The 23,071-nt window shown below is 42.1% G+C and overlaps 2 protein-coding genes and 1 long non-coding RNA gene across 3 annotated transcripts; 2 read left to right on the top strand and 1 right to left on the bottom strand.

Annotated features, from left to right (window-relative positions):
• Window positions 1–1,014: 1,014 nt before the first annotated feature.
• LOC115198477 (leukotriene B4 receptor 2) lies at window positions 1,015–19,950 on the top strand. Its single transcript, XM_029760445.1, has 7 exons — window positions 1,015–1,374; window positions 8,147–8,593; window positions 8,976–9,245; window positions 10,296–10,399; window positions 10,593–10,689; window positions 10,817–10,860; window positions 16,714–19,950. The coding sequence occupies exons 2-7, from the start codon at window positions 8,156–8,158 to the stop codon at window positions 17,051–17,053; spliced, it is 1,293 nt and encodes a 430-aa protein (XP_029616305.1). The 5' UTR covers window positions 1,015–1,374; window positions 8,147–8,155; the 3' UTR covers window positions 17,054–19,950.
• Window positions 19,865–22,989, bottom strand: LOC115198479 (leukotriene B4 receptor 1-like). The gene is made up of 3 exons (XM_029760447.1): window positions 22,419–22,989; window positions 21,850–22,059; window positions 19,865–20,534 (listed from the first exon to the last, which is right to left on the bottom strand). Exons 1-3 carry the CDS (start codon window positions 22,959–22,961, stop codon window positions 20,106–20,108), a joined length of 1,182 nt encoding a protein of 393 aa, XP_029616307.1. The 5' UTR covers window positions 22,962–22,989; the 3' UTR covers window positions 19,865–20,105.
• Window positions 20,360–22,966, top strand: LOC115198497 (uncharacterized). The gene is made up of 3 exons (XR_003879236.1): window positions 20,360–20,450; window positions 21,856–22,611; window positions 22,693–22,966. It is a non-coding gene; the product is annotated as an uncharacterized LOC115198497 (long non-coding RNA).
• Window positions 22,990–23,071: the final 82 nt, after the last annotated feature.

Genomic DNA, 23,071 nt, shown 5'->3' with positions numbered 1-23,071 from the left:
AGAATTGAACTTGGTTAAGCTTCTCTACTGTCCGTGAGTTATTTACTCTGAAAATTAGAAATCAAACACAAAGCTCAATTCCTCTAGGAGACAGATGTACACCCTATCATAATTCATCCACTTCTCGCAACCTTGACTGGCTGCACCTTTCCTAGATTACTTTACACCTACCCTGATTCCTCAAACCAATCAGACAAAACTCCATGATTTGACTTTTTCATTGATTTGTACTCCAATCAGCAAAGAATCCTCATGGACACGTCGTGGATTTCCATTTCCCGACTCCTTTTCCATTCTTCAGACACTGCCTCTTCCTCACTCTCTCCATGTCACTATTAACAGGAGAAAAAAAGGTCCTCAGTTCTGTACCCTGGTCAATCAGGAGATATAGGCCTATTTTCAGGAGTCGCATGTTTGTGTTTTGTGTTTTTTCCTCCTCCTTGTCATAACTCGACTTAACGCCTTGTTACTAAATTTGACTGTTGCCGTCAAAAAAACGAATTGTAGTACTTTATATACGAAAATATGGTGTATAAAGAGAAAGATGTCAAAATGGCTTCTTTGCCCCATGCACCAGACTCAATCTTTTCAGCTCAATTAAGTAGCTAACCTCTCAGCGGGGCTCACTTGAAGTGTCAGGTTTTAGACCCTAGATTTGCATAGGGAGTGACGTGTCACATTTTCTGGCCTATCCAGACAAAGGAGCGATTTCCTGTGTCTGTGAAACTCTAATTCTAAATTCTGCCCTATGATTCAATCTTTGGAGAATTAGATAAGGTTTTTTAAAAGAGTTTAAATCTCTTGTTGTGCCTTTCTTACTCTCTCAATTGATTGTTATCAGTTGTTATTGATTATACGTACAACTCAATGTGATTGGCTCTTACATTATTTATTTACTTCTAGAATGTTTGTCACTCATTGTTTTTCTCTCTCTCTCTCTCTCTCTCTCTCTCTCTCTCTCTCTCAGGATTCGATGATAGATTGTAAAACATATGGGCATGCCATGTGACTAACTCACCTGTTTTTACTGTGTGTGCATGTGTGTGTCAATGTGTGCATGTGTGTGTCAATGTGTGCATGTGTGTGTCTCACTCTTTTTACGGCGAGGAGGGGTCATTACACATTACATTATACAAAGATACACCTGCTCTAGCATGCTACAGCCAGCATGACAGCTCAGGGAAAACACATAGTTTGAGAGCGCGAGAGAGAAAGTAAGGGATAAGGAGGTGAGAACACGCAGAGAGAAAGAGGAGTATCGAGAAAAGTAGGAAGAAGATAAACATCAAGACTGTAAGAAATGAAATAAAGGAAGTCTTGTCCATCTATGCCTCTAGTCCATCTCTTTCTCTTCCCCAGGATTAGGACTATTTGGTGAGTATGTTTTCCCTCTCTTTCTTCCTCCACCTCACTCCTGACTCTGGTCCTGTCAGTCAATGGGACTAGTCAGTAAAGTAAAGTTAACACTAACGAGCTATTACCGTACCCTCAGATACATTGGTAGTCCTGGGGCCTTATATATCTCCTATCAAGCAGTTCAGAATAGGAGTTGTGATTTAGGATACGTTTTACCTTTTACACTGAGTGTACAAAACATTAAAACCTGCTCTTTATATGACAGACTGACCAGGTGAATCCAGGTGAAAGCTATGATACCTTATTGATGTCACTTGTTAATTCCACTTCAATCATTGTAGATGAAGGGGAAGTAATCGCTTAAAGAAGAATTTGTAAGCCTTGAGACAATTGAGACATGAATTGTGTATGTTTGCCATTCAGAGGGTGAATAGGCTTGTGGAATGCTTTCGACACCTTGTAGAGTCCATGCCCCGACAAATTGAGGCTGTTCTGAGGGAAAAAGTGGGTGCAACTCAATATCAGGAAGGTATACCTAATGTTTTGTACACTCAGTGTAAGTAAATCTTAGTTCAAATGTTCTTGTCCTATCAAGTAATAACTTAATTAATAAGCTGCACACAGCAAGTCAATACATGTCGAACATATTTACACTATTACTCAGTAAAAGAACACACCTTATAGTCTAGCACACACAAACACACCAAGCAAACCTCCTTGAACTTTCACAGTACTTTTTCTTGTAATTCTGCTTAATTACCTAATTGTTTGCTAAAAATAAAAGCAAATTAATAGTTGATAAAAAGCAAATTAGACAAATGTAGTAAGCGTTCTCAATGTGCGTCTAATAAGGGCATACTAACACTCTGTTCCCTATTCTAAAGTTCGACCATATTTTTACTTGCAGAACATTTTTCCAGAAATGACCTCATTGGACAGAAAGGGGCACACCTCCCCTCATAAATGCCATTCAGCCATGATGTAAACAACTAAACTTCCATTTATAATTACATATATATGAATGTTGACTGTAAAAGATTAGATTATGAATCGCAAAAGGGCAATCCTCCCCACACTCTTGAGCGAAGCATAAAATGTCTCCCTGATTTGTGTATTTTGACGACATAAATGGATTAATATCTGTCATATAGCCACCATTCAAGTCTGATGTAAACAATTCATGTAAACAATTAGTTTCAGGCAAACATTACATGGTTTTGCTCAATTCACATTATACCGTTATACGCCATACAGCCGACATTCATATATAGAAGTATAAATCAAGTCTTTGTTGCTAATTGTTTAGATCAGATTTGGACTTGAATGCTGTATGGAATATGGTTGGGGGTGTGCCCCTTTCTGTCCAATTAGGTCATTTCTGAATAAAAAAAATCTGCAATTCTTCTGCATGTAAAATTATGGTCACACTTTAGAATAGGGAACACATATTGACGTAGTATGCCCTTATTAGTTCCACATTGAGAACGCTTACTAAGAGTGTTTCTTGTCTAACTTGCTTTTTATCAACTATTAATACATCGTTATTATAGTTAATGATTTGGTTATTAAGGATTGTCCTGTATTCCATGACTTATAATGTTTGAATTAGAAAACACTTAATTAAGGCCTAATATATGGCTAAGACATTATAAAGGCCTTATAAACTACTTATCTACCTATTTATACACTTCAAATTTGTGGTTAATGTGTGTATCTTAAATTAAAGTGTTACCCACGGTTCTAATCTAGACAGTTGCAAGGAAAACACACAATATATTAGATTGTGTTTGTTATGTTTTCTATGCAACCCTTTGGAGTTATTGTTGTGTTCGATTCGACTCATCTTAGATGTCCTACGGGAGCCACCGTACCTGGGAAAAACAGTGTTGTTATGCTAGCTCGAGAACTTGAGGATGTTAGAGTTGTAGCTTATAAACCTGAGGTTGTTTACAAAGAACAAAGTCTTGTTCTTTCAACACAACACTGATGTTATATTAGACCTACATTCTCAGACTATAGCCTTCTCTGGACCAAACACTAAGATATAAGATTCATCCAACATGGCACCTTATTCCCATGTCACCTTATCCAAAGTTGTGCACTACATAGGGAATAGGGTGCCATTTCGAAAGCAGACATACTGATTTGAAACAGGCCTCGGAGGGAGGTAGAATGATTTCGCAAACAAACACTGTAGCTACAATATACTGTTTGCGTCACCACTCAAGTCTGGTCTAGCTGGTTAGGAATCAGTGTAGCGGAGAAGCCTGTTACAATTCCTCAACATTCCTACACATGTAGAAACTCCTTCCATTGTTTCAGCAAAAGCCTCTGACAAATAGGGGCACATACTTTTGGAACTTAGAGTACATACGTTTCGAGGGATTTTTCTCTGACGCTTTGAAATGTAATAAGGTGCATAAAAGACGTAGGCATCAAAATAAAAAGTTATTACTTCAAGAATTTGAAGTCCGGTAATGCAGAGTAGAAAGCATGTGTACGCACGCATGGACACGCACAGGCTCACATGCACGCACACACATTACGCACGCACACACATTATGCACGCACACACACTGTAATGGAGAACTGTAAAATGTATGGTCATTTTGGGTTATTATCAACAGTAAAATACTCAAACGTTTTACTGCAGCATACTATCAATAATGATGCATTGTGGGAAAATGTTGTGGCCGTGGCAAACAATTGCTGTATGTTGAATGGTACTATAATACACCCCACAGAATAAGGTATTGTACCGTATCTTTGGAGCACCAAATACCTTTTGACCACTAGTGGGTGCACAGTATTATTGTTTCTGGTGCATGAATATATTTCGAGGCATGCCTTGTAAGAGGCTATATTTGTTGCACCCATGAGTGAGAATGCTGTACCACTCCTATGTGGTTATAGTGCCCCATGACTTTGTATAGGGGACAGATTTCAGTGGCAACGAGACTTAAGCCCTGTTCACACAGGACTAGTATTACTAGAGAATGTTGGTTATTTAATTATTACCCCAGAATGTCTGTTATGCCCGCACTGGCACTGCAGATGGATATTACCACTAATACAGGACTATTATAGGCCCAGTGCACTACTTTTGTGAGACATTTATTTTTTACAATATTTAAAAATATACATAATATATATATTTTTTATTCAGGTTCTTCAGGGGGTGCTGCAGCACCCTCAGAACCCATACTTCCCGCGGCTGTCTCCTCCCATGTAAAATGACTGCCATGGTAGATTCGGATGGGACTAAAATTATAGATGTGGTGCTTTGGTAAAACTAATCCCATCCGAATAGGGCTTTAAAAGTTAAATGGTTGAGCATTAGGCCTCCCGAGTGGCTCAGTGGTCTAAGGCACTGCATCGCTGTGGTCTAAGACACGGCATCGCTGTGCCTCAAAAGATTATGGGTTCGAGTCCAGGCTCTGTCACAGTCGGCCACGACTGGGAAACCCATGGGGCGGCGCACAATTGGCCCAGCATCGTACGGGTTAGGGGAGGGTTTGACCGGCAGGAATGTCCTTGTCCCATCGCGCACTAGCGACTCCTGTGGCGGGCCGGGTGCAGTGCAAGCTGACATGGTCGCCAGGTGTACGGTGTTTCCTCCGACACAATGGTGTGGCTGGCTTCCGGGTTAAGTGGGCATTGTGTCAAGAAGCAGTGCAGCTTGGTTGGGTTGTGTTTCGGAGGACGCACGGCTCTCGACCTTCACCTCTCCCGAGTCCGTACGGGAGTTGCAGCGATGAGACAAGACTGTAACTACCAATCGGACACCATGAAATTGTGGAGAAAAAGGGGTAAAATCATTTTTTTTAAATTATGGTTGAGCATTTTGTCATGTCCTTTTGGTCTGTTTTGCCATGTAGTTGCTGCCAGTTTGGAAGCCTTTGTTAAGGCCTCTAGAAGTGCAAGTGATAAAAAACACCAAATATATATATACACACTGCAATATGTAAACACTTTACCTAACAGCCAACCTGCATGCACCAATCCCTTGTAATTACAGTAAAATACTGTGAAATACAAACTCCTCCCATGAATTTCATGCATACATCCATTCAGATTGAGATGGTTTGGTATGAGTTGGACCACAGAGTGAAGGAAATTCAGCCAACAAGTGCTCAGAATATGTGGGAACACCTTCAAGATTGTTGGAAAAGCATTCCAGGTGAAGCTGTTTGAGAGAAAGCCAAGAGTGTGCAAAGCTGTCAAGGCAAAGGGTGGCTACTTTAAAGAATTAGCACATTTTTTGGTTACTACATGAGTCCATATGTGTTTTTTCATAGTTATATCTATTATTCTACAATGTAAAAATGAAGAAAAACCCTTGAATGAGTAGTTGTGTCCAAACTTTTGACTGGTACTGTATATTTACACTACCGGTCAAAAGTTTTAGAACACCTACTCATTCAAGGGTTTTTATTTATTTTTACTATTTTCTACATTTAGAATAATAGTGAAGACAAACTATGAAATAACACATATGGACTCATGTAGTAACCAAAAAAGTGTTGCACGAATAAAAATATATTTTGTATTTGAGATTCTTCAAATAGCAACTCTTTGTTTTGATGACAGCTTTGCACACTCTTAAGGTATTTCAAGTTTTTAATTTGTATACATTTGCAAGAAAATCCAAAAACCTGTTTTTGCTTTGTCCTTATGGGGTATTGTTGATGAGAAAAAACATGAATTGAATCAATTTTAGAATAAGGCTGTTACGTAATAAAATGTGGAAAAAGTCAATGGGCCAATGGGTCTTCCCTGTGGCTCAGTTGGTAGAGCATGGTGTTTGCAACGCCAGCATGGTGTGTGCAACGCCAGGGTTGTGGGTTCGATTCCCACGGGGGGCCAGTACAAAAAAATAATAATAATGTAAATGCATGAAATGAAATGTATGCACTCACTACTTACTGTAAGTCGCTCTGGATAAGAGCGTCTGCTAAATGACTAAAAATATATATATATATACTTTCCGAATGCACTGTACTGTAATATAAAATACTGGATTTTACTTGCCTCCGACCTGTCTGTAAACTACTGTCAAATTCACAGTAACCCCTTTACAGTGCTCACCAGCCAATTGCTCCACAACAAGGGAATGTATTCGCCGTAAGTGAATCACTCAAAGCTATCTGTTAATTCCAAATCAATTCCACATTAATCCCATGGTGTTTGATCTTCTTCTATATTTGTTCACTTTGTCAGGTCATGTGTTTCACTGATTTCTCATTGGCTGCTCTGTTTACACTTCTCTCCTCTGCCTGGCTTTGTTCAACCCTGGTGTTGTACAACTGATGTGCAGTGCATTCAACATATGAGTTGTGATACAAAGATCATTGCTCCATCATTGTTCCGTGCCAGAGACTGATAGTTGTGATACAAATACATTTGACTGCACACAAATATTTATACAACCGTTGTGTGGGGAACTAGGCTGGTAGACACACAACAGCCTCACTGTCCATTAGGTGTGTTGGCTATGTTTAATAGTGAGTGAGAAAAAAAAACAGTCAATTGCTGGCTGCACTCCATTGGCCTAAGCCAGTGGTTCCCAACCAGGGGTATTAGGACCCATGGGGTTGCTTGGCCTATCCACAGGGGGTACTTCAGCGGTACTCCGGGCAGAGCAAAATTCATTTGGTGGTACAGTAACTGAAAAACTTTGGGAACCACTGGCCTAAACTATACATGTTTGACTTGCAATTAGAACCGCCACAGTGTTCGTATGGATTAGAGCACTGCACACTGTCCAATGCAAATAAGCGTGTGCGAGCGTGGCAAAATAAATGTACAGTACACATACATGTTATTGAATCATTGCACCCACACTGCTCGCGGACGTCAGCGAGCGGTCTTTGTGGCCAGGCACTTAAATAGAAATCGGTTTTATTTGTGACGCTCAACGCGCTGCAATTCCGGCCTCTCCTATCACCTCATTGGTTTTTAGGAGCATATACCCACTTGGGTGATTGGAAGATGAACTTAGGTCCACATTCCAGTAGGTTGTAGTAATGATGTAAAGTTGGTTGCCAACCGCAAATATTAACTCCAAAATAAGAAGAATAAGCCTGAGGAATGAGGAGAAATGATGAGAAAGGAATTCAGTTTACCGTTTTACCTGTGGATTAATTGTTAGAGTAGAGGACCTTGTGCATTTCAGGTAAAACAACAACCCAATGTTTATAGTCCAGGACAAATTAGCTAGCAACAGCAAGCTAGCTAGCTAAATTGCCATAAATGTTTAATGCTTTTCGACCTGTCCCCAAATTAATAAAATTGGTTCAGTGTTTGTTTTGATATTTCAACCTGCGTGTCCTGATCGCTTCTGGTCTGGGTGAACAAAATCGATGTGTGCGTGATGGCGGACGCGTCTGGTTTGGTCAGCATGTGAGCTTGTTTCAAATCCTATCAGACCTGGGTTCACATGCTATTTGAAGTCTTTCAAGTACTTTGAGTGTTTGTTCTAGCCTGCCTGGAGTGCCAGGTGGGTGGGATTTGACTATTCTATTGAATTACTAAACCAGGCAAGCTCAATCAAGCACAGATAAAATATTTGAAATAATTTAAAATAGTATTTGAACCCCAAGTCTGTATCCTATCATCACATTTTAGTCATTTAGCAGACACTCTTCAGAGCAATTTGGGTTCAGTGCCTTTGTTAAGGGCACATTGACCGATTTTTCACCTAGTCGGCTCAGCTATTCAGCATTGCTGCTTATACAAGTTAATAAAACATGCCACACTGTTTTGAAATCAATAACCTTGTCCCTTGCAGGTCATCGCAATGGCCCACAACCAAAGCATTCCCCTTCGCCTCCCGTCCAACTTCTCCCTCCCCCAACTCATCCCTCCATCCCTCACAAACCCCTCCTCATCCCTCTATCCGTTCTCCTCCTCTACATCCCCCTCCCTGTTCCTGTCCACCTCCATCCACATCCTGAACACCACCAACACATCTGTTTCCGGGGAAAACAGAAGCATTGTGGGTAATACCACCTCCATGACAGTAGGGGCTCTCATCCTGTGTCTGGTCTTGCTGCTGGGCCTCCCCGGCAACCTCTTCATCATCTGGAGTATCCTGGCGCGTGCCCGCCGCCGCTCCGTCACCACCCTCCTCATCCTCAATCTAGCGGTGGCCGACGGCTCGCTCATGGCGCTCACGCCCTTCTTCGTGATCTACCTGGTCAAGAAGACCTGGATTTTCGGCAACATCATGTGCAAGGTGGGGGCTCTTTTTCTTGTTGATTGTTGGTATAATGCCTCCATTCCAGGCTGACTACATTGCAGTCAGTGCTAGATATCACAAAGCCTGCATAGGTATTTAGCATATCTGCTAACCTCATCATATGATATACCAATCTGATGCCCGACTGTTCCGTCGATGACGTGGCAAGCAACCATTGCTTGATGCAATGCAATGACTGCAATGTAGTTGGACTGGAGGTGACCAATGTCAATAGACCAGTGACATCATTTTATGCCAAAAGATGGACAAATTTCAAAACACATTTGATACTTAACACGCAGTGAGTACTTTACTTTTTCATTGAATCCTTATCCTTTTGAAATGCTAAGAATATGCTCTCTCTTTTCGTCTTCATCAGATACTCTTTTACTTGTGCCTAGCCAACATGTACGCCTCCATCCAACTGATCATGCTGATGAGCCTGCACAGGCTGGTGGCCGTGGTGTGGCCTAAGCGCGTCGCTGCACTTGCTGGACGGAAGGCGGTACTGCGCGGGGTGCTGGTACTGTGGACCATGGTGCTGGTCGCGTCCATCCCTGCGTTGCTGTTCAGGGACGAGCGGAAGACCGTGCACCTCAACGGGAAGAGCCGCGTAGTGTGTGAGTCGTTGCACAAGCAGCAGAGTCATGTGAGTGACGCTATTTACTGACTGACTGGCTTAATCCTCTTCATTCCTGGTGGTTTTAGCTTGTATGGCTCCCTGGGCGAAACCCCCCCCCCCAATAACTGTCATTTTTATTCCGACATTTGGAACAACACAAATAAATATTCATAACATTTAAAACTATATAAATATATATACAAAAATAACACTCATAACGATCGAAAAGAAGTAACAAAGACAAATAGAAACAAATTGTAGTATATAAATATAAATAAAAAAGTTATCAAATTATTACACTATTACCCTATTGCTAACAAAAAACACACAAATAAAACTAAATTGCACAAATCCTATATCTCACAAATACACAAATAGAACAACACACTTATAAAGAAGAGAACCTGATTATTACACTTCAAACAAGAAACACACAAACTAAATTGCACAACTAATTGCAATTACTAATTACATTAATACTGTACAAAGTAAGAGTCGTGCTATTTGATACAGTCACCCGCACACCCTACCTCGGGCTTCCAGTGGGGAGACCTGAGGTCAACCTACCCCGCCCCCTCCCAATCTCGTACTTCTGAGTGGGAGACCTTCCCAGGCATTAGCCTGCCTAGCTCACAAACTAGAATCAGGGCGCCCACAGGGCGTCCCACATCATTGACTTGACTTGCAAATGAGAGACAGAAAACCGAACGCGCAAATGTCACCATTCGGTATATATATATATATATATACTCTATTTTTTGTGTGGGTGCCCCTTGCTGCCCCCTGGCCGGCTGCACATGTCACCTATGCCTAAATCTGCCACTGACCATAGGGCTTGCATGTGAGTGATGGGAGAAAAGCATTTCATCAACAATTAAAGACTTGTATGTCAGTTGAGAGAAGAAGAAAGTACTTACTTTTCATGACGGCTTTCTATCACCGTAGCATCTGTAGTCAGATCATCCATAAAAACATTGTTAGGTATGGAGTATAAACGTTACATTGCTTTTGTGTACATAGCGTCACTGACACTAAAGAATCAAGCTGTCGATGAAGGTGATCTCTATGCTGATACAGGTGGTGCTCCAGTACATGTTGGAAACAGTGCTGGGATTTGTAGTTCCTTACGGGGTGATTATAGGCAGCTACATCTGCATCCTGCGGCGGATCAGGCAGACAAGGTTCATTGTTTTACTATCTTAATTTATTGATCTTGATCTTAATTACAATTTTCTCCATCTTCATTTCATATTTGTTTAGAATGTATTGTTTTTCCTCATCTTTCTCACTTTATTTTATGTTTGTTTGTTTGTTAAGCACTTTGAAATGCATTTTTGTAAGACGTGCTGTATAAATAACATTTGATTTGACCAGGTTCAGGAGGAGGATCCGCAGTGAGAATCTCATCCTGGCCATCGTGGTAACCTTCGGTGTCTTTTGGTTGCCCTACCATGTCATCAACATTGTGCAGGTATTGTGTGTGAGTTTTATAGCCAGGGCCTCACACTCCCTATTGGGGCTAAAACAATAGGTGTTGCTGTAACATGACTGTCTGTTATGGTGAAATATGTTCTCATAGATTAAATATGTCCTTACAGGTTGCTGCAGCCCTTTCTCCAAATGATTCAGCTCTAAAAGCAAGGTAGGCTTACTAAAAGGGCTTTCTAAATGACTGTGTCGTAACATCCTCATCCCCTTTTGTGTTTGTAGTGTCATAATAACCTTTCATTAATTTTATTATTATCAAATCCCAAACTCAATTTTCATTAAAAGAAAGAACAACCCTGTTCTCCCTCCCTCCCTCCCTCCCTCCCTCCCTCCCTCCCTCCCTCCCTCCCTCCCTCCCTCCCTCCCTCCCTCCCTCCCTCCCTCCCTCTAATGGTATTATCAACAGTAAAAAAAATCAGAATAATTTAACTGCAGCGTACTGTAAATGATGGAGCATTGTAGGATATTGCTGTTTTCAAATCAAATCCCATTTTATTGGTCACATACACATATTTAGCAGATGTTATTGTGGGTGTGCGAAATACTTGTGTTCCTAGCTCCAGCTGAGCAATAGTATCTAACAATTCACAACAATACACCAATCTAAAAGTATAATAATGGAATTAAGAAATATATAAATATTAGGACGAGCAATGGCATTGACTAAAAAACTGTAGAATAGAATACAGTATATACATATGAAATGAGTAAAGCAGTATGTAACATTATTAAAGTGGCTAGTGTTCCATTATTAAAGTGGCCAGTGATTCCATGTCTATGTATATAGGCAGCAGCCTCTAAGGTGCAGGGTTGAGTAGCCAGGTGGTAGCCGGCTAGTGATGGCTATTTAACAGTCTGATGCCCTTCAGATAGAAGCTGTGTTTCAGTCTCTCGGTCCCAGCTTTGATGCACCTGTACTGACCTCGCCTTCTGGATGATAGTGGGGTGAACAGGCCGTGGCTCTGGTGGTTGATGTCCTTGATGATCATTTTTGCCTTCCTGTGACACCGGGTGCTGTAGGTGTCCTGGAGGGCAGGCAGTGTGCCCCTGGTGATGCTTTGGGCAGACCACACCACCCTCTGGAGAGCCCTGTGGTTGCGGGAGGTGCAGTTGTGTACCAGGCAGTGATACAGCCCGAAAGGATGCTCTCAATTGTGCATCTGTAAAAGTGTCTGAGGGTCTTAGGGGCCAAGACAAATTTCTTCAGCCTCCTGAGGTTGAAGAGGCGCTGTTGCACCTTCTTCACCACACTATCTGTGTGAGTGGACCATTTCAGATTGTCAGTGATGTGTACACCGAGGAACTTGAAACCTTCCACCTTCTCCACTGCGGTCCCGTCAATGTGGATTGGGTCATGCTCCCTCTGCTGTTTCCTTTGATGATTAAGTTGGAGGCTTACTTGGCCACGCAGTCATGGATGAACAAGGGAGTACCGGCGGGGGCTGAGCACGCACCATTGTGGGATCCCTGTGTCGAGGGTCAGCGAAGTGGAGGTGTTGTTTCCTACCTTCAGCACCTAGGGGCGGCCTGTCAGGACGTCCAGGACCCAGTTGCACAGGGTGGAGCTCAGACCCAGGGCCCCGAGTTTAATGATGAGCTTGGAGGGTACTATGATGTTGAAGGCTGAGCTGTAGCCAATGAACAGCATTCTGACGTAGGTATTCCTCTTGTCCAGATGGGATAGGGTAGTGTGCAGTGTGACGGTGATTGCATCGTCTGTGGTTCTATTGGGGCGGTAAGCAAATTGAAGTGGGTCTAGGGTGTCAGGTAAGTTAGAGGTGATATGATCCTTAATTAGTCTCTCAAAACACTTCATGACGACAGGAGTTCTACGGGGCGATAGTCATTTAGTTCAGTTACCTTTGCTTTCTTGGGTACAGGAACAATGGTGGACATCTTGAAGCCTGGGATAAGGAATGATTGAATATGTCCGTAAACAATCCAGCCAGCTGGTCTGCGCATGCTCTGAGGACGTGGCTAGAGTTGTTGCCTGGGCTGGCAGCCTTGCGAGGGTTAACACGCTTAAAATGTCTTACTCACGTCGGCCACGGAGAATGAGAGTGCACAGTCCTTGGGAGTGGGCTGCGTCGGTGGCACTGTGTTATCCTCAAAGGGGGCGAAGAAGGTGTTTAGCTTGTCTGAGTTTTCACCCTAATCTATTGCACCTGATTCTAATAATTAGCTGGTTGATACACTGAATTAGGTTAGTTACAACTGGGGTTGGACTGAAAACCTACAGGAAGGTAGCTCTCCAGGAACCGGGTTAGAGAGCCCTGCTGTAGACCCTGCCACATACGTCTCATGTCTGAGCCGTTGAATTGCGACTCCACTTTGTGACTCCACATTGTCTCTGTACTGATATTTCGCCTGTTTGATTGCCTTATGGAGGGAATAACTACTGTTTGTATTCGACCACATTTCCAGTTACCTTGCCATGGTTAAATGCGGTGGTTCACGCTTTCAGTTTTGCGTGAATGCTGCCATCTATCCACGATTTCTGGTTTGGATAGGTTTTAATAGTCACCATGGGAACAACATCTCCTATACACTTCCTGATGAACTCAGTGACATTGTCCGTGTTAACATCAATGTTATTCTCAGAGGTTACCTGGAACGTATCCCAGTCTGCGTGATCAAAACAATCTTGAAGCATGGATTCCGATTGGTCAGACCAGTGTTGAATAGACCTTACCGCGCGTACTTTCTGTTTGAGTTTCTGGAGGAGCAAAATGGAGTTGTGATCTGATTTGCCGAAGGGAGGGCCTTGTAGGTATCTTGAAAAGGTGAGTAGCAGAGGTCTAGTGTTTTCCCTAAGCGAGTACTACAGTCAATATGTTGATAGAACTTTGGTAGCATTTTCTGCAAATTTGCTTTGTTAAAATTCCCAGCTACAATAAATGCGGCATCAGGATATGTGGTTTGCAGTTTGCATAAAGTCCAGTGTAGTTCCTTTAGGGCAGTCGTGGTATTGGCTTGAGGGGGAACATACACGGCTGTGACAATAACCGAAGAGAATTCTCTTGGGAGGCAATATGGTCGGCATTTGATTGTGAGGTATTCTAGGTTGGGTGAACAAAAAGACTTGAGTTTCTGTATGTTATCTCAATCACACCATGAGTAGTTAATCATGAAACATACACCCCTGCCTTTCTTCTTCCTGGAGAGTTCTTTATTCTTGTGTGCGTGATGGACTAAGAACCCAGCTGGCTATATGGATGGGGACAGTATATCCCAACAGAGCCATGATTCCGTGAAACAGAGTATGTTACAGTCCCTGACAGTCCCTGATGTCTATCTGTTAGGTGGTCCTCGCCTTAAGCCCATCTACTTCATTGTTCAGAGTCTGAACATTAGCGAGTAATATACTCCGAATGGTACTGTCATTCCACCTGACAGAATACAGTTCCGTAAAATATTTTTGGAGCCCCAAAAACCTTTTGAACGGTAGTGGTTGCATGGTATTGTTTTTTCTGGCTCATTAACATATTTTGAGGCGTGCCTTTATAAGAGGCTATATTTTTTGCACCCGTGAGGGAGAAAGCTGTAAAAATGTAACTCTTATGTCGTTATAGTTCCCAATCAATTTAAAATTTATAGGGGACAGATTGGAATGGCAGAAAGTCTTAAACATTAAATCAGGGGTGTCAAACTCATTCCATGTAGGGTCTAGTGTCTGCAGGTTTTTCCTTTCAATTAAGATGTAGACAACCAGGTGAGCGGAGTTCTTTACTAATTAGTGACCTTAATTCATCAATCAAGTACCAGCGAGGAGTGAAAACCCGCAGACTCTTGGCCCTTTGTGGAATGAGTTTGACACATGTGCCTTAAATGGTTGAGCATTTTGCCATGTCCTTTTGGTCTGTTTTAACCCTGTATTCACTTCGAGTTCAGAAGCCTTTGTTAAGGCCTCTAGAAGTGCAAGTGATATAAAACACCAGATATTCATTAATACGCTGTAATGTGTAAACACTTTACCTAGTAGCCAACCTGCTTGCACCAATTCCTTGTAATTACAGCAAAATACTGTGAAATACATACAGTTGAAGTCGGAAGTTTACATACACTACGGTTGGAGTCATTAAAACTCGTTTTTCAACCACTCCACAAATTACTTGTTAACAAACTATAGTTTTGGCAAGTCGGTTAGGACATCTACTTTGTGCATGACACAAGTAATTTTTCCAACAATTGTTTACAGACTAATTATTTCACTTATAATTCACTGTATCACAATTCCAGTGGGCCAGAAGTTTACATACACACGGAAATTGACTGTGCCTTTAAACAGCTTGGAAAATTCCAGAAAATGATATCATGGCTTTAGAAGCTTCTGATAGGCTAATTGACATCATATGCGTCAATTGGAGGCGTACCTGTGAATGTATTTCAAGGCCTACCTTCAAACTCAGTGCCTCTTTGCTTGACATCATGGGAAAATGAGAAGAAATCCGCCAAGACCTCAGAAAGCTATTGTAGACCTCCACAAGTCTGGTTCATCCTTGGGAGCAATTTCCAAATGTCTTAAGGTACCATGTTCATCTGCTCAAACAATAGTACGCAAGTATAAACATCATGGGACCACGCAGCTGTCATACCGCTCAGGTAGGAGACGCGTTCTGTCTCCTAGAGATGAACATACTTTGGTGCGAAAAGTGCAAATCAATCCCAGAACAACAGCAAAGGACCTTGTGAAGATGCTGGAGGAAACAGGTACAAAAGTATCTATATCCACAGTAAAACGAGTCCTATATCGACATAACCTAAAAGGCAGCTCAGCAAGGAAGAAGCCACTGCTCCAAAACCGCTATAAAAAAGCCAGACTACGGTTTGCAACTGCACATGGGGACAAAGATTGTACTTTTTGGAGAAATGTCTTCTGGTCTGATGAAACAAAAGTAGAACTGTTTGGCCATAATGACCATCGTTATGTTTGGAGGAGAAAGGGGGAGGCTTGCAAGCCGAAAAACACCATCCCAACCGTGAAGCATGGGGGTAACAGCATCATGTTGTGGGGATGCTTTGCCACAGGTGGGACTGGTGCACTTCACAAAATAGATGGCATCATGAGGAAAGAAAATGATGTGGATATATTGAAGCAACATCTCAAGACATCAGTCAGGAAGTTAAAGCTTGGTCGCAAATGAGTCTTCCAAATGGACAATGACCCTAAGCATACTTGCAAAATGGCTTAAGGACAACAAAGTCAAGGTATTGGAGTGGCTATCCCAAAGCCCTGACCTCAATCCCATAGAACGTTTGTGGGCAGAACTGAAAAAGCGTGTGTGAGCAAGGAGAGGCCTACAAACCTGACTCAGTTACACCAGCTCTGTCAGGAAGAATGGGCCAAAATTCAGCCAACTTATTGTGGGAAGCTTGTGGAAGGCTACCCGAAACGTTTGAACCAAGTTAAACAATTTAAAGGCAATGCTACCAAATACTAATATACTGTTCTCTCTGCTAATGCAAGGCTAGCGGTACTGATGCACCAGCAGGACCCTTAACAGCTTCTACTCCCAAGACATAAGACTGCTAAATAGTTAGTCTATGTAGCTATTTGGTTAACTATTTAACTATCTCCATTTACCCTTTTTGCACTAACCTTTTTGACTCATTACGTATGCTGCTGCTACTGTTTACTATCTGTCACTTTAATCCTAGTTATATATACATACAGTATTGACCTCTATTACCATGTACCCCTTCACATTGACTCGGTATTGGTACCCCATGTATATAGCCAAGTTATCGTTACTCATTATTTCTCTATTTTATTTCTCTCTGCATTGTTGGAAAGGCCCTTAAGTAATCATTTCACTGTTAGTCTACACCTGTTGTTTACAAAGCATGTGACTGATCAAATTTGTTTTGGAAAAAAACAACATTTTGCTTGCCACCGAGTTGGCTGTAAGTTACTGTCAAATTCATGGCAACCCGTTTACAGTCCTCCGTATCTCTCTCTCCCCCCCCCGTATCTCCCTCCCTCCATTCCTCTTACTCCCTCCCCAAGGCTTGACTCTATTTGGCAGACCAGCCGTGCGGTCACCTCAGCCCTGGCCTTCATCAGCAGCTGTGCCAACCCTGTCCTCTACACTTTTGTTGGCAAGTCCTACATCAGGCGGGACGGCTTTGCCTTCATGGCCCGCTTGTTCGAGGGCACGGCGCAGGACTCTGGGACAAGGAAGAGCCGACAGAACAGCCAGAATAGCCGAGAGAGAGACGGGGATGCCAAGGAGGTCGGACTGAAGGAAAAGGAGGGAGACCTAGAGTCGACAACCAGCTCCAATGTCATGAGTCCCATCTGTGTGAAACCTGTTAAGAATGGCAAGCCGGGCCCGATTCCGACTTAGGAAATGATGCCTTTCTTTTGCATACCTTTCCTACACATTTCTCAGTAGTTGGTATTCACACTTACCTTATGAAGGTGAGTAACGGGCTTCGCTGGAGTGGTTCCCTTACCCGCACTGAAGATATGTCATTCACCTGCTGAAAACCCTCTCACTTACTGGCCAACAGATTTTCTCATAGAGTTTTCATTCAATAGGGTTTTCAGTACATTTATTTAGCCATCCCTTTAAATATGGTGTACCTTTTAGTTAGAATTTTGTTAACAGACACAATACAATATATCGAGAGAATCGGTTCAGAATATTAGGGATCAATTAAAGAAAGCCATCTAAATATATATATGCATACTCATCTCAGTTTCAGCACCAATTGGTAGATTTTAAAATACTCTGATCTTTTAGATTATTTAGGGTTAGGAAATTATTTGTGAATCATAAAAAAAGGTTTGGAGGAAGAAAATGGGTTTGATTCATTCAGAAAATTGCCACGTTCAGATCTTTAACTCATGGTAATTTTGGATGATTAGTGAACAAAGAATTATAATAGGGAGAATAGTGTGCAATAGTAGGCTATACCCTCCTCTATTGCCTGCACTAACCATGGAACTGTGTGATGACACATCCAAGTATTGCACCATGCGTTGTGTTCAAACTGTTACGTTTGGTCTGTGCTCCTCTCCATAACGATTGAATTAGCTATGTCTTTAAAAAAAATATATATATATATATATATAAACTGTTACTAATGATCCTCACCAACAACCACATGCCCGTGATGGCGTTTACAGAGGGAGTAAATGAAGGTTAACGAAATAATGTCATTAAATGGAACGATAATGTAGACTATACCAACTGAAGGGAACTAACAGTAAATTGGCAGTTGAATATGTGCTGTTATTAGGCCTACTGACGATTTGATGCTGATAGTGGCTAATATTTAACATGATAGAAATAGGAAAGGTCGGGGTAGAAGGTCGGGGTAGAAGTTCGGGGTAGCCTATAATCAAGACATTCGAGAGTGCCCATCCCAGCAAGGTAAGGCCTTACAATTTAAATTCTGCCTAATGGCACAGCATTTCATAAACGTCACTGTGGGAAAGTTGATATGCTTCAGTTTTCTACCATTTGACTGGTTTCACATATGCCTCCAGCAATTATAAGATAAAATATATCTAAAACAAGTGTCATTTATATGTACAATTCCCTTATCCAAAGGGATTACTCATTTACCTAGCTCTTCCCAATAGCTCTTATCAAGTTGTAATTTAGACAAAAATTAAGTAGATGCTTTTTCCACTTTTTTCCTTATTCATGGTTTCCTCACGCTAAAGGTGTTAGAATTATTACCTTCATTTATTCGGTCTCCACCCCAAATTAATAGCAGGTGAATAGCACGCTATTCTCATGCTTAAGTTCAAGGTCAGAATACGCATAGAGAGAAAAGTGCATAAAAAAGCAATTACATTCCATTTACACATGCTTAACTATGGGCCCGATTCCGACTTAGGAATTTATGCCTTTCCTATGCATGCCTTTCCTATGCATGCCTTTCCTATGCATGCTTTTCCTATGCATGCTTTTCCTATGCATGCTTTTCCTATGCATGCCTTTTCTATGCATGCCTTTCCTATGCACTTTTCAGTATTTGGCATTCAGACTTATTTAGACGTGTAAAGCGCTCTGCAGGTGTGGCTACCTTGCACACTCAAATTGCATTCAACTGCTGAAAACTCTCCCATATGCTGGGCAACAGATTTTCTCTTGGAGTTTTCATTCAATGGGGTTTTCCTATAGCTCTGGTCTCCAATTTTCATCTTTGCAAATTATGAGAGCACACAATTAGAATTCTGAATAACTGCATGGCTATCTATATCTAATTTCACTGTACAATACAGTACATGTCATGTAACAGACTGCTCTATATGATTTTCAGTTTGCTTCCATATGGCTGGTTTCACATAAGGAAATCATAAAGGATCATAAGGTAAAATTATCTGAAACAATTACTATGTGTATTCTCAAAACGGATTACTCTTTTACCTAGCTCTTATCAATAGATATTATGAAGTTGTAAATTACAGTGCATGGAGAAACGGTGTTATTTCTATTGGAACAAATTAAGTAGATGCTTTTTCCACTTTGAACCGGTAGGTTCGCTAGACCTTATTCATGATTTCCTCGCGTAAAGTTGGTGGAATTATTAGGGAATTAAGTCAAGGTCAGAATACGACGTATCTGTAGACACTCCTCCGCCACACCTTCATTTATTCGGTCTCCACCTCGAACGAATAGTGGATGAATAGCATACTATTATCATGCTTAAGTTCAAGGTTAGAATACTCATAGAGAGGAAAACATAAAAAAGGAATAAAGTTCCATTTACACGCGCTTAACTCTGGTCGGAAACTGGGGCATAGTGACTGGAAGATGAATGAGTTGGATGCTATTGCAGAAGCTGTTTTGGAGGGAATGTAGTTTCCTGCAGTTCGCATGGTTGGCCACTAGATGTGCAAGTCATGTTTCCTAATGGTTCATGACGGACTTACCGACTGACCGAACCATATCTCTGTTTATAGAGGTGGTGATTCAAGCTCAGTGGGTGGTGGAGTGAATTTAGTCAATTGTCTTTACAGTATGCTTTGTCTGTCTGACCTTCTCTCCATTTGTGTGTGTGTGTGTGTGTGTGTGTGTGTGTGTGTGTGTGTGTGTGTGTGTGTGTGTGTGTGTGATTTACTGCTGTAAGTACAGTACAATACCAAACTGTTACAGAGTAAAAAGAGCACTGTATAATGTAAAGTGTTACCAATATTTGTCTAATTGTTTACCGCATTTATTTGATCAAAAGCATTGACATGTTGTGTTTGTGTGCCAGTGCAAGAAAATTAAAAATACTTTTCTCAGAGAAGATATGGCTGCCGTTGATTGATTAGGAAACTCTTAGAGGTGAGATCGACATTCACAACAAGACAGCTATCAGAAGAGTCATGACCGGCTGGCAAGCAATAGCATGCAGGACCTTCACAATCAGTCCAGTCATTTCTTTGCCTTCAGGAAATTAGTTTCCCTCCTCCTCCTCCTTCTTTTTTCCTGGAACTATTGTCATCTCTTTTTCTTGTTCTGCCTCCTCGTCCTCCTTCTCCACCTCTCTTTTCCCTGGAACCATTGTCATCTCTTCTACCTCTCCCTCTGGTTTCCCACCTCCCCAGTCCTCCTTCTCTTTCTCTCTACCTCTACCATCATGCTTTGCTCTCACGCTGGGCATGTCCATGTTGGAGGCCGTCCCCTCAAGCAGCTGTGCTACGCCCCCCACACCCCTGGAGGAGGAGCCATAGATTGTGAGGGAGGAGCCAGAGCAGGAGCCAGCCATGGCATAGAGCAGAGGATTGACAGCACTGCTGAGGTAAGCTACAGCTATGACCACTGTCCTAGCTCTCAGACAGAACCCCAGCAAATCCCTGGAAGACCTGGAGAGAACGGCCCCCACCTGAAACAAGGAATCATACGTTTCATTATGAACTTGAACTATGTCTACAAACAGTAGATTTGTGTTTTAATGCCATATTTATCCCCAATTTCGATCTTGTCTCATCGCTGCAACTCCCCAACGGGCTCAGGAGGCAAAGGCCAAGTCATGATTCCTCCGAAACATGACCCGCCAAACTGTGCTTCTTAATAACACCGGCACGCTTAAACCGGAAGCCAGCCGCACCAATGTGTCAGAGAAACACTGTTCACCTGACGACTGAGGTCAGCCTGCATGCGCCCGCCCCGCCACAAGGAGTCGCTAGAGCGCGATGAGCTAAGTAAAGCCTCGCCAGCCAAACCCTCTTCTAACCCTGACGACGCTGGGACAATTGTGCGCCGCCCTATGGGACTCCCGATCACGGCCGGTTGTGATACAGCCCAGGATCGAACCCAGGTCTGTAGTAATGCCTTAGACCGCTGTGCCACTCGGGAGGCCTCCAATGGTGACTTTAAAACAGTTACAGAGTTTAATGGCTGTGATACGATAAAACTGAGGATGGATCAACAACATTGTAGTTACTCAACAATTCTAACCTGATTGACAAAATGAAAAGAAGGAGCCCGTACAAAATATTCCAAAACATGCATCCTGTTTGCAACAAGGCACTAAAGTAATACAGTGAAAAATGTGGCAGAGCAATTAGCGTTTTGTCCTGAATAAAAAGTGTCATATTTGGGACAAATCCAATACAACATATTACTGAGTACCACTCTTTGCATCATGTTATGGATATGCTTGTAATCATTAAGGACCGGGGAGTTTTTCAGTATAAATAATAATCGGTGCCAAAGGTGCTTGTGCAAAGTATTGACTCCAGTGTGAATGCTTATGTAGATATTTCTGTAAATTTTCAATAAATTTGCTTAACATTTCTGAAAGCATTTTTTAACTTTGTCATAATGGGTTATTGTGCGTCGATGGGTTATTATAATTTTTTTTTAATCCATTTTGAATTCCGGCTGTAAAACAACTAAACGTGGAATAAGTCAAGGGGTATGGATACTATTTGAAGGCACTGTGTGTACGTACTGTATATACAGTGCGTTGAAAAAGTACCCATACCCCTTGACTTATTCCATGTTTAGTTGTTTTACAGCCTGAATTCTAAATGTGTAAAATAAAAAATGTTCCTCATCAATCTACACACAATACCCAATAATGACAAAGCGAAAACAGTTTTTAATTTTTTATTTTGCTAATTTATTACAAGTAAATAAAAACAGATACTTTATTTACATAAGTATTCAAGACCCTTTGTAATATATATGCCCACTTGCAGGATGTTGACCAGGTGGTACGGAGCCCACAAGAGGGCGAAAGTCACGACTATCAGTGTGATGAGGCGGTTGGTCTTCCTGTAGGAGCGGTGGTGCCAGTGGGCACGGCTGGACGCTAAGGTATGAGCGATGCGTAAGTAGCAGAACGTCATGATGCTGAAGGGGACCAGGAACGCAGTAACTGTCTCTAGGGAATAGTGGAACACCTGGTAGAGAGGACGGGACCAGAAACAATTTGATTTCATTATTAAAGTGTCTTCAGGATGCCAATCCCACATGGGGTTACGTTTTAGTAAGAGTGTAATTACATATTTTATCTACTTAAATTGCAGTTCTTGTCTGTTACAAATAAATGCATCAAAAGCAATGTTGACAGATTGATCAATTGTTTTAGCTATATCCACATCTATTTAAAATAAATAAGCATATAGAATCAAATAAATATACAATATGTTTTATGGAAAACGGATGAAACAATATGAAATAATGTGGTGTACAATTCTAATATACTGTACAACACTAAAATAGCAAGATGCATGAAGGAATATTCTGTCAGTAAAGTCACCTGGTGGGCGTGCCCGGGGTGATGCGTGGTACACTCCCCCTTTCGGACCTGGCGGTACACAAGCTGAGGAGTGGGCAGCACCATAGCCAGCGCCCACACCACACCCATGATAGGAAAGAGCCTCGACTTCGTCCGGACGTGCTGGGACTGGAAGGGGCGTAGCACGCCAAGGTGTCGGTCGACGGCCATCAAGGTAATCAATAGGATGCTGAGGTACATGCTGATGCCACAGACGTAATGCAGGAGCTTACACATTATCTCTCCAAACTCCCAGACTCCGACCTTGAAGAGCTGGTGAATGAAGAAGGGTGCGGAGAGCAGCACGAGTGCGTCAGCGGCCGCTAGCTGGAGGATGAAGAGGGACGTGATGGAACGGCGACTCAGGCTGAATAGTATGGTCCAAACCACTAGGAGGTTTCCGGGGAGACCCATGGTCATAGCAACCAAGAGAAAGGAGATTCCAACAGAATAAGGGATGGACAGGTTGGGAGCGGATGAGTTGGTAAAGAAGTAGGTGGTGGTATTCCATGCTGTGGATTCCATCCTGAGAGTCGGAATCGAGAAAGAGAGGGAGAGCGAGAGCGAGACAGACAGACAGAGAGAGACGTAAAACAAGTGGTGAGGAAATAGATGATTTTATCATCGAGAAAGAG

Source organism: Salmo trutta, chromosome 8 (genome assembly GCF_901001165.1).
Source record: "Salmo trutta chromosome 8, fSalTru1.1, whole genome shotgun sequence".
NCBI classification, from domain to species: domain Eukaryota; kingdom Metazoa; phylum Chordata; class Actinopteri; order Salmoniformes; family Salmonidae; genus Salmo; species Salmo trutta.
This window is presented reverse-complemented; position numbering and strand designations above follow the sequence as displayed.